Source organism: Melopsittacus undulatus, chromosome 2, assembly GCF_012275295.1.
Source record: "Melopsittacus undulatus isolate bMelUnd1 chromosome 2, bMelUnd1.mat.Z, whole genome shotgun sequence".
NCBI classification, from domain to species: domain Eukaryota; kingdom Metazoa; phylum Chordata; class Aves; order Psittaciformes; family Psittaculidae; genus Melopsittacus; species Melopsittacus undulatus.
Genome location: NC_047528.1, coordinates 117,922,588 through 117,939,312, shown reverse-complemented (window position 1 = coordinate 117,939,312; position 16,725 = coordinate 117,922,588). Strand labels below are relative to the sequence as shown.

Genomic DNA, 16,725 nt, shown 5'->3' with positions numbered 1-16,725 from the left:
ACAAAATGACAGTGGTGTGTCTAATACATAATAAATACAGTTCTTGCTGTATTTATTGTGTAAAACAAAACAAATACTGAAAGCTTTTTCAGCTTGTTGAAACTTAGGGAAGTCCCAAAGTGAATAACAACAAATAATCCTTGCTATTTGTTTGCACTTCCTATCTAACAAATAAATACTATGTCTGTGCAAGTACAATCCAAATACATCTATTGGATATATGTATATACCTAATGATAAACATTTATTTAACTGCTTAAGAGATAAGTCAGAAATGACTCACTGGCCAATGCCTTTAAAGGCTCTAATTTTATCTAAAGGTGTTAGAATTGGTTTGGAAAGCATTCTAATTCCAGGCCTGTGTCCCAGAATTGCATAAGTTCATGTGTGAAATTCGTACAGAGTATTTCCTCATCCTCAGCAGTCTTGTTTTTGGTGCTATGAAGAAGCTCAGAGTCTTTGTCTTCTTCTAACTTTCCAGAATACAATTCTGTTAAGCTTCTTCCAGCATTCCATTTTCAGTTCACTCTTCAGCATTCCTGTACTTGAGTACATCCTGTCCTTGGGTAGGACTAACCCCTCGTGTAATAGGACATGCTGGAAGCCAACTGGCTGGAAAGCAGCCCGGCAGAAAAGGACCTGAAGGTCCTGGTGGAGCATCTGGGACTGCAATAGGAAGAGCACTACCAGCAGGTCAAGTGGGGTGGTCCTTCTCCACTCAGTGTTACTCAGTGAAGGCTACATGTGGTATATCCAATTTAGCCCCAGCCCAGCACAAGAGAGACAAGGATAAACTCAGGCAAGAGCAATGAAGGGTCAATGAGATGATTAAAGGAGAGAAACATCTCTTAGATGAGGAGAGGCTGAGAGATGGGACTGCCCAGCCTGGAGAAGGCTCAGGTGGATCTTATCAATGTATATAAAGAGTTGGTGTGGTATAAAAACTAAGGGAGGCTCTATTCAGAGGTCCTTAGTGACAGGACAAGAGGCAGTGCTCGCGAGCTGCAGTACAAGAAATTCTCTTCAAACATAGGAGAAAAGTGTGATTGAGCACTCTAACAGGTAGCTCAAAGAGAGTGTGGTATCTCCATCTGTGGTGGCATTCAAAACCTGACTAGTCAAGATCCTGAGCCACCTGCTCTGGCTAACCCTCTTAAAAGGAGGAAGTTGGAATGGGACATCTACATAAGCCTTTTTCCACCTCAGTCCATGTGTGATGATTGTGTGCAGAAAGGATAGCGATAACTCAAAGGAGAAAAGGTAAGAGACTAATCAGTAATTATTGTCTTCTTTTAATTCTGACGTTTTTATTCATGTAGCAAGGACTTCTCAATGAAATCTGGGGGAGTAAACTCCCCATGTGTTTATTTAGGTTGGAGAGAGAATAAAACTGGGTGCAGAGGGGCTGTAAACCTCAATATCCCTGCTTCAGAGAAATTCAGGAGAGCATCATTGAAGCAGTTATTTATTTAGCAATAGGAACCTCAAAATCTCTTTATTTTGTCAGAGCACATAAGGTTTATGCATATATGAATATGGAAAAGAGCATAGGATTGGCTTAATTTACAGAATGCCTTCAGAAGACTAGATACCTTTAAAGGGAGTGATCTGATATATTTAAATTGCCTGTGGGTTACTGCCTCCTTCCTAAGCTTTTTCACCTGAGAGCCTGCATGATTCAATCTCACTCATATGTGTACTGTATAGCATAATTGTATGCTGCAGTGCTATACAAACAGCTATGGTACTCCCCGTTGGAGTCAGCAAGGAGTAAACTGAGACCTACTTTCCACTACTAGCTTTCCCCATGTGAATACTGGGATTCTTGATTATGGGGGCAAGAGGTTTTAAATTGCATCTGAGCATTTCAGTTAAATTACCGCATACCTCCGCGTAGTCACACTTGTGTTACTCTAAGAATTAGGGGTTTTCCTACTTTTTCATGTTAAATTAATTGGGACATTCTAAAGGTCGAGTGCACATTTTGGGATTTGAATTTATCTGAACAAATTAGTTTATAAACAAGTTTACATTACCTAGTACAGTTTTACTGTGGAGACAGGTGTAATGTATGTTGAAGATGTCTTTGGACTTTCTAGCTGTAAGAACTGTGGAAGCTCTGGAATATTAACTACTCACCCAAGAGAGCTTGTCCACAGTTAGATCTTTAACTTCCATGTACCATATTCAAATGGGTCTGGGTCATCATGTTGTCCAGGTTAGACCAGAGGGGACACAGGGGCAAAGCAGAGAGAACTATCAAAATCAAAACCATTTTGGATAGGTGAGAACAAGGGGATTAAGTCTGACCCTCTTTTTGCAACAGAGTGTTCCTGGATGGAGCAGCTACTCCATACTAGGCTGAATATTCCAGCAAAATGATTATTAGCAACAAAGTTCAATGAAGATAATTAAATTCTGTGTTTTCCAACCATACCCTTTCTGGTACCCAAATCTTTTTTCTTTTAATACCTCAGGCCTTTCTTGCATGACTGCTTGATAATAAAATAGACTGTTTTCTTTTAATCACTTAGAGCCCAGGGTAGCAGCTTTAAATGCAATATTATGTTTGGTTAGCTCTTAAGGACTTAAGGCCTCGTAAACCAAGGTCTCAATAGTACAGCTGCAAATGGTGGTGGTAACTGAGTTCCTCTACAGTGTCAATACTAAATCAATTCCAGAGAGTTTTGTGCTGTCACGTATCTTGAGACCAGGAGAGGAACACAGGGAACGTGTTGTAACAAGAGGCTTCCTCAACCTCTGCTCTCAGTTCAAGCCAGCTCTTTCACAGAACCTGTATAGGATTCAGATAGCTAAAAAATATTGGGGTTTAACTAGATATCTGCTGTAGAAGGAAATGCAAAGGAAACACAGGAGGCCTTTTGTAGGCTAAATTCCACCTGGAGATATTAGTCTTTTCCTAGTAACTGTAGAAAGTGAATAAGCTCCTTATATAAGTGTCTTAAATAGCCTCAACCTGAGTTTTGATCTCTGCACAATTCAGTTCTGCACTTGAGAAGTGTTGATTCCTTTCTCTGTTTATATAGGAAGCATAAAGAGAATAACCATCCCTGGATCCAAAATGGGGCATCTACACACAAGTATAATATATAGAATAACAAAAATACCCAGATATGTCCTATGCCATCTCAGGCTTCCCTAGAAGAGCAGTAGTCTTATTATCAGGAGTCTGAAACACAGAAGGGGTAAGTTTAAGGAGAAGATAACCAGTAAGGCACCAGTAAGATAACCAGTAAGGAGTTTTTGCAAGGGGCTGGAATAGAAATTGTTCAAAACTGAGCACTAGGTACAGAAATTAGGATCATTGGGAGGAAAGGCTTATAGGGTGTAGGTGTAGCTGGTTTCTAATATCTTGATCTGCATGTGTCATTTGTGGCTTGGAAATCTGAAGCCATCTTTTAGTCTCAGCTTGGGAGGATAAGCATTTAGAACAGGGAAAGAGTAACTTTTTCAGTGCTGTTGTAAGCAAAGACTCGCTTGGCTCCCAGGAAAAGTTGTTAAAACCTCCTCAGAGCTAGCATTTATTTGCCTGAAATCAGTGGCTTCATGGGAGTAAATTCAGCACCAAATTGAGCACCACACTTTATTTCAATATATATTTGATTCCTTGCAGGAACTGCAATGCTATTTGTATGTTGAGCCTATATTCTGTTAAGCTAGACTGCACTGTCTTCAGCAACTCACAAACAGCGGGTGATGCTCCCTGTTTAAATAAAATCCATATTTAGAAAGGGTTGTGTGGACTTTACAATCTATATCCCAAGACAGGTCCCTTAAGTAGATCTGTCTTCTAAGAGACAATTTGAGAAAGCCACAGATGTTTGGGGCATGATATAGTTCTTTCTTTCCCCATGGTCCTTATAAAAAGGGCGAGAAGATAGACTTATTAAAAGTGAGCTAATGACACGATGTAGGGAGTCTCTGGTTCACTGACTGTTATTACAGCTGTGCCCCCTTACGTACTGAATACCTAGGACATGCCTGGGTTTTTGAATGACATTTATCTTTTGAGTTTCAAACGTTCTTGGCATAAATAAAGATTTTACGCTTTTCAAATGTGTTTTACAGTTCAGCCCGGAGGCTATTCAAGGATCATTTTAACTCAATAAAACTCCTCCTTTAGGGATATAAAAGGGAAGTGTTTTAACAATGTCACTCCATGCATAGCCTGTTATTAGCTGGAGACGTTCTGCCTGCAAAGCCTTTGATCCCTTTTCCCCTGAATGTCAAGGAAGCTCTGCCGAGGCTTCAGTCTGACATACATGAGTCTCTTCTGTGTGCACAGTGCTCATGTGAATGCTCATGACCTTAGACAGAGTTCGCAGGGGAAGTTTGTGCCTTAGCTTTGATTCTTCACTTCCAATACTTTTAGCTGCCTTATCTAGAGGTCATGTTGGAATTGTGTTCAGCAATCAATGAATAATGGTTTACTCGCTTCTATTACACTCTTTAACATAAGGATACATGTGGATTTATATTTGCTATCTTGGCTTGGTAAAATAGTAAAGGTAAACAGGATGGTTAGCACTCAGTTAAATAATATTCCCTAGTCTTCTGGCTCTCCCTCCCTTATCTGTGCTAGCAGTCCCAGTAATCACTGAGGGAAACAGTCTGTGTTTCTCTTGGTGGTAAACAAAGCTATCAACTTCCCCTGCTTCAAGAAGCTATTCCATCTAGTAAAGTTGCAGGCTGGGGACAGCTGGGTAAGAAATGTTACTTGTTTCTTTGGGTCTGGGGACGATTCCTGTCAATGGGAATTGTTAATGTAATAATTGTTTTTTAAAAGCATTTTAATATAAAGCCAAGTTATAGTTTTGAGTTATGCACCCCTGCGTGTTGCAGACTTCACATACACACAGCTTTGGTTTGACTCAAACCAACTGTGTCAGCTGGTTTCAGCCTTGGGATGTGCTATCCTATAAAGAACAAATAACTAAACGTCCATGGAAAGGGAAAGCACCCGACTCTTGATGTTATGTCTGGGTGAGTAAATTCTTCATTCCCAAAACTTCACACCAGGAAGCCCGAGGCTCTAACTTCCTATAAAGCAAAGTAACAATGGGGTGGGAGAGGCAAAGCAAAACTGTTTTCTTTAAACTGATATGGTCTTAAACACTTACAGTGAAAAATATGAAGTATTGCAAAGCTCCCACCATCACCATCCCAAACAGAGAACAGAAAGAATAACATTTGTGTTATGAGTACCTTTGGGCTGAATCCTTATGAAAGCAGATACAGCATTTGCCTCCTCTCTGAAATAACAGCTGTGAATGCCATGGCACCATAATTTTCAGTTTCTGAAGTGAGTGCCTTGTGCAGCCTGATACTTCCCAAATGGACATGGCCTTTCCATGATTTATGACACATGTGTTAAACATATGAGCAAGTCTAACGTTTTGCTTGCTCTGTGGAAGGCATTTGCTATCTCTGTTAATAAAAAGAGGGAGAAATAAGTACAACACTTAATGAAGTTTGCTTTTAATTTAGAATTTATTTGCAAGAGTGAGAAATGAGCTCTGATAATCTCTTGTCCAGTGACAGCTGCTGCCCAGAAGGTTGCCTTTCTCTGCGCTTGAGATTGAAATCAAGCTGCTGCCCTTTAGTGTAATTCCTGCTTGTTTCCCTTTTCCAGTTCCCCTGCTATCTTTCTCTCACAGCACCTGTGCAAAGCCTGCAGCCACTCTGAAGGCTGTAACAGGCTGGAGTCCACGTGCTTCCAGATGAATTTGGGCACTTATGCCATAATGCAGGTAGTTATCCATTAAAATAGGCATGAACAAATCAGGCTTTCAGGTTGTCCTGTCTCTGGGAGAAACTTATTCAGCTGCCCCACACAAGTTTGTTACATCCAAGGTTACCCTGCTTCTATTTGTCCTTAAAGTTTTGCTCTATTTTATTTGTTCCATGTTTTAACATGTGTGAATACCCAGATATTGATATACCTTTTCTGGAAATGGGAAACCTTTTCACGTGCTTCTTTATGATTATATCCTACTAGGATCCAGCCTGGATCTGGTGTGAGGGTACAATAAGCTGACCTGAGCATCTTGCTGCTGGGATTGCTGGAGTCCCAAATGCCTGATTCCTTTAACAGGGAAGGTGCTTTGTGTTCTGGCTGATGGTCACCTAATGATGTTATAGAATCACATTTTACAGCCCAAGTAATAAAAAAGTACATTGAGCCTGCTTCAGCTCAAGGAGAAGGTGCAGGAACACAAACACCAATACTGTGCTAGTTTAACTATGTGTCCTGGAGATTAAAGGGCAAAGGACCGTGTCTGCACGTGCATTGAAGAGGTGGGTAATTGTATCTGGATGAGGAGCATGTAGGGTTTAGCAGGTTTCCAAAGTGTTGTTAAAGTGTGACTGTTTCCTCTTCCTTCTGCCTCCTGGGAGGCAGCTGGGGACCCAGTGCTGACTGGCTCTCCTAGGAATGTGCCTGTGGGATCAGGCTTGCTTCAGCACAACCTCATAGAGAGAGGCAGTGCCTCAAACTGCACTCAATAGGGAAAGTAAACAGCAATGCAGGCAGAGAAGGTTTGAAATAGTACAATTCCTACCTTTTGTGAGCAGGATTCTGTAAGAAACCCCTTAGAAGTCAATCTACAGACAAGATGTAAAGGGTCTGAGGATGAACGTAACAGTTTATACAGACATCATGTCAATGTGATCATGCCATGGAGGTGTTACATCATTATTGTGATTTGTGAATCATTACTTAGGACTCTGCCATGAATAGAATGCTGGTTGGTAGTGGAAGGGTTGGGTAAACCTAAAGATAGAAAAGTTGGTTCACAAAATGCCAGATGTTGGGTTGTTGAGTGCTATGTGTGTGTGCAACTATATGACTGGTGCCAGACTAAGCCATGCATGTGTGCCTGACGCTTGCACTGGGGTAATTTCCCTCATGTATCCCAACTCTGTGACTCCAGTTTGCTTTGCTAGGGAAACTGCTTCTGACTGACTAGTTTCTTCACTCAAACACTGGGATTGGCACTAAGACCTGTGTGATAGTGCTATGGTTTGGACACTGGTCCTCTAAACCTTCCAGGTTTGTGGTTGGGTTCCAGTGGATCCTACAGTCAGAAGCTGCAGATTTAATATTCAGATTGTCATCTTTATTGCTCTTGTTCCACATCACCTCCTAGGGGCATCATAGACATTCAAGAGAATGTATCTCAGATTACAGTATTATGATTAGCTAGTAATATCATCAGTTTTCTAAAGAAAAAGAAACAAACCTTCCAGTTATTCAGTAGTGCAGAAGTTGTTGCAATTTGGGTAATACAGTCAGTTTTGTCGGCTCAGGTATGTTCTTGATAACCATCTTTCATCATAGCTTAGAATATTTTACTCTCTGATAGCTGACTGTAAGCACAAGCCAGAAGATGTGGGCTGGCCATGGTCATTTTGGAATGAAATCCTTCCTTAAAATTGAATTTGTGATCTGGAGACCTAAGCAAGAACCAGCAGGACTCTAAATGTTTCAGCAATTGTACACACATGGCTTCCCAAAGTTAATACTGGGTTCTGTGTCAAAGGACAGGGAATTTCCTTCCAGTACATATATATGCATCTGTAAGCCAGTCACATATGAAAACAATAACAAGGAATAAGGAATAAGTCAGTCCTCCAGCTGCTATTAAACTGGGGGAAAACAAATGATCTGTTTGGGTTAGTTTCACTGGGAAATGAATTTGAGCAGAGCTTTATTGTCATCTCCACTAGATCCTTCATGGTATTTGCTTGCACCTTTAATAGTCATGACTGAGGAGATATTTACACTTGTGAGTTTAAGCTCCCTGGATCATTGCATTTGTTACCTTTTCAACATCAGCATTCCCACTTGTCACAAATGCTACCTAACAGCATTGAGCACTCAAAGTACATTTCCCCTCTAACTCTAGGGAGTTTTGAAGGTTCATATTGACTGCTTAAACTAGTCATAAACCAGTAAGGCTGGAGTACCAGGCAAATAGTAGCCATGTGATGCATAAACACACTTCTGCATGCATTGCATGTAAACCTCTTAATGCATGGGCACACAAGCCTAAAGTCAATTATAAGAAAACCCAACTCTTATTCAGTGAAGAATAAAGAAGTGTATGCATACATTAATCAAAGCACCAATAAAAATGTAAATACACAGAGGTGTATGAGCCATAGGATTTATCCCAAAATCACTGAAGCAGCATTTATTCAAGTTCTTAGTCTAAAAAAGTACCTTCTTGAAGTTTTATCTTAAAATGCATGTTATCTAAATAACAAGTTATTGTAAATTTGTGTTGCTATTGATGCTTTGATATATTTCGTAAAACTTCAGTTTATTCTAAAAAGCTTCATAATGTGGCATTATTTGCTAAGCCATAGTACAAAATTGGTTGTGTTAGTGGGAGCTGCAGACATTTAAAATACCTGTTCTAGTTTTCTGTTGTTCCACAGTCTAAATGTCCTTTAAGAAGGGAAAAACTTGAAACCATTTATGGTATCTTGGTCAAACTAAAGTGTGGCATGTGTTTGTCAGTCAGTCCCATGTGTTTGTAGAGGAGTCATTTCTGGGCATAAGCAAAGAAACCAGACCACTTCTATCTGTTGGCATACAGGGGAGTCTGGTTTGAGTAAGGCAGATTAGGGCTACAGCTGTGACCAGTTGTGTTGAGGAGCAGCCCCACCAGACACAGTGTCCCCACTCCCTTCTCTGCACCCATCCACTGGGGTCTGCAGGGCTGGCTACCAGGGATGCTTACTTCAGGGTTTATCCTTGATCCCTTCAACTCCGCTTGCTTCAGAAAGAGGGGTCCCAGTGCTGAAGTCATCCCAGGAGCAGCAGTTTGGTTTCGCCTGTGCTTCAAAGAGCTGTAAACCTGACATAGTGCCAGGAGGGGAACTGCTAGAAAAGAGGTTCTTGTGAGGGTTGTCCTCTCCATGGGCTCTGTTTTATCAGCAGAGACACAGAGGCAAATCAAAGTCAGCTACTGCTTGTAAAATCCAATGTGAGCACACAGAGGATGGGAAAAGCAGGAGAACGGTGAAATGTGGACCTAGATATTGAGTCTGTATTTCTAGCATCCTTTGTGTTTCAGTGTTGAAATGCTCAGAATGATACACAAGATAGTTTAGTGAGAAGAAAAAACAAACCCACAAATGAAGTAAAAGAAACAACCTCCAAAACCCACAAGGCTAAAAATTAAGCCACAAATACATAACTTCCCTCTGAATGCAAATAGTATGGTTTATCCTCTGAAAAACATAACTGACCACCAAAATATCTGAATACACTGTTCCTTTATGCACTGAAGATTAATGCCTTAAAACTAGGTAGCTTTTGTAATCCACATAGCTAAAATGAGGTGGTTATTTAAACAGATTTGGAATACATATCTCAGAGGTTCAGTAGCTATTGGAGTGTGCTGGTGTGTGGCTTTGTGTTGCCTGTCTGCACATGGGGTTAAAGAAGCCTGAACCTCTGTGTTTCCTATGATTGTGTATCTCCCCTCCTCTTGTCCATGTGGTAGGATGCTGTCTCTTCCAGATACTCTGTATGTATAATTTCCAAGCAGCTTTGGAAACCCTGGGGATTAGAAAATGTATATGAATGTTTTATAATGTTATTGATAACTGCAGAGCAGATGCTGTTCTAATAAACTGCTGTGAGATAAGTTTCTGGTAGCATCTGCAGAGATGGGTGTAAATGAGCTCAAAATAATTAATACTGTGTTAGAAGAAAGCTTTTTTCCAAGGCACATCTGTATTGGAGCAAGTAAGATTATTTCAGCCTGCCCTGAGAATGTGTTATAATACAAATTACCATAATTTACTAAGGGAAAAGCCATTTCTGTTAATCATATATTCATTATTCATAAACTCTGTATTAATGTTACCTTAATGGGAAGTGTTACCAGCTGGGGTACTGGGCTTGGCAATCTATTCCCATACAAAAAAAGATTGATTGCTCGATTTAAGACATAAAAATCACTCACAAGAACATAAAACCAGCAGGAATAGGTGTATGAGTTAACACAGAGCTGGCTACAGTAGAGCAGTCCAGTCAGCTAACTTCTTTATGTTTTGGCTCTAACACTGGTTTGTGCCTGCATGGAATTCAAGTGGGATTACTGAAGGATGTTCATTACAAACCAGTCCTGTACATTTTGCCCTAATGCTATTCAGCTCTTCAGCAGGCATAGATCTGGTGAGTCTATGAACAGAAAAAGGCTCCTTCCCATTCTTTTTAAAACCAAACACACAAAACCCCCTTTCCAAAGTATGATTTCAGTAATTTAAATTAGGATACTTTTACAACTCTTTAATCTTCTCAGAAAGCTATTGAGAACCATGTGTCCTGTGAAAATACTGCTTAGAGAATATGTTTCAACCCAGACCAAATGTGGAAGTGTGTACGTACGTATGTGATTGTGTGAGTGTATGTAGTTTTCTAGATGCTCCACTCAGTTAAAGGAGGATGTCAGTACTTAGATGAGGACTCAAGACTAGAAGGTGTGTTTTTGGTGGAAGTTTGGCAAAATCAAACACAGAATGAGTTTTCATAAATTGACTTTAACTAGAAGTTATTGGTTTTCTGTCTTTTCTGGCATGCTCTCTTGCAGGAAAGCAAACCCAAACAGAAAGGGCACAGGCTAAGGCGTGCAAGTGTGCAGTGCCTGTAAAGTGCAACTAGTTTTATAAGAAAAGTAAAAGCTTCATAGGATTCAGCTGAAATTACATTGTTTAGATCAGCTAGAGCCTTTTATTAGGATAGCAAAATGCTGAACTTATAAACACATTTGGTTTACATGTTAAGATAAAAGGCTGTTTGTTGGTAAGAGGTTTGTTTTGAATGACAGTTATAACCTTCAATGTGCGATCTGTAAGCTATCATCTGACAAATTCTGGCCAAAGCAATGGAAGAGAAGCATTTGGAATAGGAAGGCAACCCAAGAGAAACAGAAAAAACCAATGTAAAAGACAGCAGAGCTTTCAGTGGGTCTAGGAAATGTAGGCCTAGTCTTGGAGCAACACATAGAGCTACAACACCCATAGACATGGGTGGTCTAAAGCTGAACTCATGTTCAAGAATCTTAGGTAATTATGGTTTGTTTCTGCAGCATTGATAGTACTTCCAAGTTTGTGGGTAGTGGGTATGTCTGGGGCATGCAGTCAATTGTCATGCCTAGCTGATTAATACAGATCAGAAATGAGGTTATTTTTTGGTTTGGGTTTTTTCCTTTGAATTTCATTTTCAAAGAAATGTGGTAAAGGAGAAGTGTGTATGGGAGCCATTTGTATCTAGAGAGCTTACCAAATAGTGTCATCAAAGAGTCTGCATTCTGCGGTATGCTGATGGGCTATTACTAGCTGTGGATACCAGGAGCTCTTTGTACATAATGCATCCCAGCACCATTTTACACTTGCATATGAAAATGTTATCAGAGTTATGCAATCTGGTAATGATAATACTCCAGGATTGTAACAAATAAGTAGTACTGATTTTTTTGGTCTGTATTTTGGTATACTTAATGTATTTCATTGCTTACACTGTAGTAGCAGATCGAAACCATCTGCTGTCTTGCCACTAGTCCTTCAGTCGAACAGAAAATCTCAGTTCATTTTCTTTGAGGCCAGTATCCTTTAAGGCATGTGTACCAGGACTATAATCCAGCTGCTGAATGTTGATACAAGTTCAGACCTATGCTCATGAGTTCTTAAAGTGGAAACAAAGCTCTTTGCCAAGGATTGGAACAGTGATAAACTCATTTTGCTTTTCTCTCTTCCCTCCTGCCCCCATTCCCTTTTACAGCTCCATCCCCCATCACAGTTATAAGGAAAGACAGGACATCCAGGAACAGCGTGTCTCTGTCTTGGCAAGAACCCGAACATCCAAATGGGATCATCTTGGACTACGAGGTCAAATACTATGAGAAGGTGGGAAGAAAGATCAAAGGGCACGTTTTTGTGCTAGCAATTCTGTAATGAAATTATTGCATCTTGCTTGCATTAAGGATTCAGGGGCACCCAGTTCATTCACTGTCTGCTTTAATGACATTAGGTGTTGAAACTGTTCAGTTTTTGGTAAGGAGCTCATCATGAAAATGTGAAGTGAAATTGCTGAGTTGTGTTGTCTACCAAGTTCATCCCCAAACACATCAGAACAAAAATAGGAATTAATGCAGCCAAGCTATAATCCCTTCATTTTTTCCTCTCCTTTGAGTACAGTTTGCTTACTCAGTTCTGTTATGCTGTCAGTGTTCATACACTTATTTGTCAGCATCTGTATGCAGGTTCTTCCCTGTGGCACAATTATTTTTCCCACAAAATTCTTTGGCAAAGGGCTGGGTGATCCTTTGTGCTGGTTTGCACCATGAGAGTTCCTACTTTTCATGAAAACTGAATTCTTCGTCAATTGTATGTAAATTACTGCAGACAAAAGACAATCTGCCATTATTCATTAGGGACTGTAGTGATAGGACAAGGGGTAACAGGTTGAAACTTAAACAGCAGAGGTTTAGATTGGATATAAGGAAGAAATTCTTTACTGTTAGGGTGCTGAGGCACTGGAATGGGTTGTCCATGGAGGTTGTGAATGCTCCATCCCTGGCAGTGTTCAGGACCAGGTTGGATGATATGGTTTAGTGTGAGGTGTCCCTGCCCATGGCAGGGGGGTTGGAACAGGATGATCTGAAGGTCCTTTCCAACCCTGACTATTCTGTGATTCTATGGGGAGGATTTTCCCCCCTTGTGTGCTTTTTAGTTCATTTTAATTAAAGTGAGAATTTTTATTTTTGTATTTGGGGTTTTTTTGCTGTGTTTTGAAAATTGTTCTGCACTGAAATTGGCTTCTTTCATTCCAGGAAATCATCACCATTTAGTACTGTTGTATGCACAGTCTGATATATACTATATATATGATATATAGTATATATATCCCATGTAATAGAAGCATGCTTCTATTCCCACTGATAATATCTAGTCTTATGGAGCAACTGGTTGTCATAAGACAGCTTCCCATGACAACCAGTCTTAAGAGGCTGATCTTGCACATGTGTTTCTTCCCTTTGAAGTCTGTGATCAAGAGTTAGTATGCACCAGACAGCTTTCTTAAACCAGAGAGCCAACTGCTTTACAATAGGAGCCAGACCATTTGGAGCAAGAAACCCAACCTTCTGACACTGGTGTTTTTCATGTGTGCTCTGCAGTCCCTTGGGAAGCACAAATCTGTTCCTCAGGGTTTAAGAAAGGTAACTAAGAAAAGCAAATCTATTGTCAGGAGGCTTTAATCCAATGCCTATTTTAGCTCTGCAGATTGTAAAAGATGTGTTAAATTTACCTGAGTCCAGAGCAGCCCATGCTTGGCTGTTACCCTTCATTACTCCTACAAACACCTTTGGAAGATGCTGCTTTTTAGTCTGAGATCTCTAAGCAGCCCCACTCACTTCTTTTTGAAACAGAGCTTTCTTTTTCAACTGGTCCCATCCATTTGATTATCTGCTTCAAAAATCAGCTTGGTTGTGCTCATCACAAGCCCTGCTGCTGTTAAGTGTCAGCTGCTAGGAAATGCAGCTTTTACAGTTAGCAATCTGTGTATTTATCCTGATGTGTCACACCTGATTGCTGATGGACTGTTTATTTTGAGCCATTATTTCCCTCCTGTTATACTTTTTTACTTGCCATACCTTTTGTAATCCCTTATTTTGCTAGGCTGTTCTTAAATTTCAAGGAATTCATGCTTTTTATGGGCATCTGCATGTTACTGATATTCAGGATGTTAGAATAGATTTGGAATAAAAATAGACTTTCCTCTATCTAAATTATGATACCGTGTAGTTTTTCTAATGTGTTATTGGCATAAAGTAAGTGGAAAATATTCCTTTCTTCAACATATTCAGTTGTTAGGGTTTTTGTTCACCAGTAATTGCCCTTGTGTAAGCAAGAATGAGTAGAGAGAGCTTTATATGGTGTTTCTAGAGAAATTAGGAGCTACAGTCTTGGGAAACTCTTTTAACTTTTTGGAATGAATGTATGGGGTTTTAATGTGTAATATTATGAACTGAGAGTGGCAGATTTTCAGTTTCAGTGTTTGGAATAGAATTGTATTTTGTGTAAAAATCTATAGGGCTTGGTTATGAGGCCTCAGTTACTATTTATGCAAAGCATTTGAAAGAAATTAAATCCTCTTTCAGATGAATACTGGATGGAACTTCTAGGCATTTATTTTATAGTAGGGCATAACATTTTATGTTAAGTTAATGGTACCAAGTGACACCCCAGTTCAGACCATGATGCTGTGCTGGATTTTAAGCATCTCAGCTGTCAAAGTCTACATATAAAAAAAGCCATATATATATATATACACATATGTGTGTGTATATATATATATATATATAACTATTTTTCTTACACAAGGGAATAGTTTATTTCCTCCTTGTCCTTGTTCGCATAATTATGTTCTCTGCAAGGAATATCTTTCAATGCAAAGATACAAAAAAAGCCATCTCCTAAATGCCACACATAAACTCTTAATTGCTTCATTTAAATAGGTGGCTTACCCTTACGCGAAAACCCACATTTTATTTAGGTGAAATGTGTTGCAAAGAAAGAATGAAATTGAATTGCATTCTCACATTAGTATAACAGATTTGCCTTTGCCATCATTGAAATTTGTGTGCTCTGTAGACTGGTTAAATCCAGCGAATAAATAATGATATCCAGTTTGTGTTCTTTGTGAGGCTGATAAAGTAAACTATATGCAAATGCACTTAGTTGCTTTAAAAACTCTTATTAATCTGGCTTTGAGGGTAGGTAGCTATGTATACCCCACAAGGTTTGTAGGAACTGGCATATCGATGAACAGTTTATGCTTGACAATAAGGTAAAGCAGTATCTGCACTGTGGGTTCCTCCCAGAGATGTGTAGTCTGCTTTTGGCCTCTCAAGTTTACATGCAGCTGATGGAGAAAATGTTCTTCCCCATGTAATATAAACTTCTCTGTGCTTATCTGAAATCTGCATACTGTTCACTCTCACTATAGACTTTAAATGTATCCCAAATTCGTCTTTTGTAAAACATAGTTTAAAGTTATAAAATGCTATTTGCAAATGAGACACAGTAGTGGGATTTACATCCCAGTAAAGACTGTGTCTGGTAGATTATGCAGTCATATTCAAGAAGAATACACTTTGTGTGTCCGGGTTCAAATTTATCATCAAACAGAGTGTTTGATTCAAGTCCTGCTTGGCAAACACTGACTCCTTTTTGTATATTCCTTCTGCTTACGGCAGCTATAGTGTTGTATCTCTAAAGTTTGACTTCATCCCCAGGAATGATAAACTTGGGCTTTTATGTGGTGTTTCACTGATTTGCTTACTGGCAAAATAAAAAATGACTTACAAAATATGTGTGTAAAAAGCTGACCATAAACTAAGATACCATGACATCCTCCATACCATTGTTTTAAACAGTGATTTTCCAAGTTCCATTGTGGATTATTAACAGGCAGGCCATGACTATTTTTTCCCTCGCACATATGTATCTGTACAAGAAGGAAATGTTTGCATTTCATAAAAGCAGCCTGAAGTGAGATCAAAATGAATGTGCAGTCATAACATACACAAAAGGCTTTATGTTATAAAGACAAGATTATTATGGCTTTGAAATTCAAATAGTTGCCTGTGTTCAACTGAATTATGAGATAAGGAAATCCTGCAAATTATAATACTGGGCCTTTGTGAGGTCCTAAATAAATTCACACAAACCTGTATGCTCCTTAGAATGTGTTTTCTGCCCTGAATTTATAACAGAAAGCTTTTCAGAGTATTGGGAAACTATGAGGAGGTCCAATGCTGCTGTCCTTGTTACTTCTAGTATGCAAAGAAAATGGACCATGGCAAACATTGTTGTAGTCATGCTTTGAAGATTAGGTGCAACTCACCCTATCTGAGGTTTTGATTCTGGACAGTGACTTTTAGTCACTTGCTTAGCTGCTTTTCCCCCCATCCCATTCCCTTCACTGTGGTTGCTCATGTGCCTAATGGCACAATGTTGAGTATTATGTGAAGATTCTAAGTATTTCCCTAACTGTGGTGTGAAGGTTTCTATTTATCTTAATATTGAAGATAGCCAAGAGTACTTAGGCTTCTGTAGGACCAAAGAGAATAGTTTCTGATACCCACCTACTAACTTAGACTAAACCTAAGTTTCTTATTCCAGGCAGCACTGCAGAGCAAACATACTAAACCAACTCTAGTCAGTTGAACTTTTCACATGGTGGTGGGATGGCTTTGACATTGAGTTATGCTGAGTATTTTCCTACCTCCATACTTGTGCATTGGCATTTTAGAGTTGTCAGAGCTAAAATGTCAGTACCTTACAAGCTAATGTAATGCCATAAAGGATAGTAGGAATTAGGTGAGATTGTCTGCATCCGATATGCATTAACTTAATGCAGTTTCTGCTTTCAACCAGGCAAAAGTCAATGGTATTAATGTATTTCAGAGTGTGCAAAATAGAAGTGTAGCGTGTGAAGTCCCCAGCACCTCCAGAATAAAGAAGTTCATGGTGGGGAACCTAAATAACCGAGATTCTCACAGTTCCCCACATGTGTGGCTGCTTTCCAAGATTTTTCCTGAGGCTCTTCCAGCTGCCATTTTTAGGAAGCCAAAAATGCTCTTTTGGTACAAGATGGCTTTAGTAATATAAGCAATACCTCAG

General features: G+C 39.5%; 1 protein-coding gene across 1 annotated transcript in view; it reads left to right on the top strand.

Moving 5' to 3' along the window:
• Window positions 1–16,725, top strand: part of EPHA3 (EPH receptor A3) — a 132,738-nt gene that overhangs the window by 71,163 nt on the left and 44,850 nt on the right. Inside the window, exon 4 of the mRNA XM_034074459.1 lies at window positions 11,819–11,943. Coding sequence (XP_033930350.1) covers window positions 11,819–11,943 — 125 coding nt within the window. The remainder of the gene's footprint in view (window positions 1–11,818; window positions 11,944–16,725) is intronic.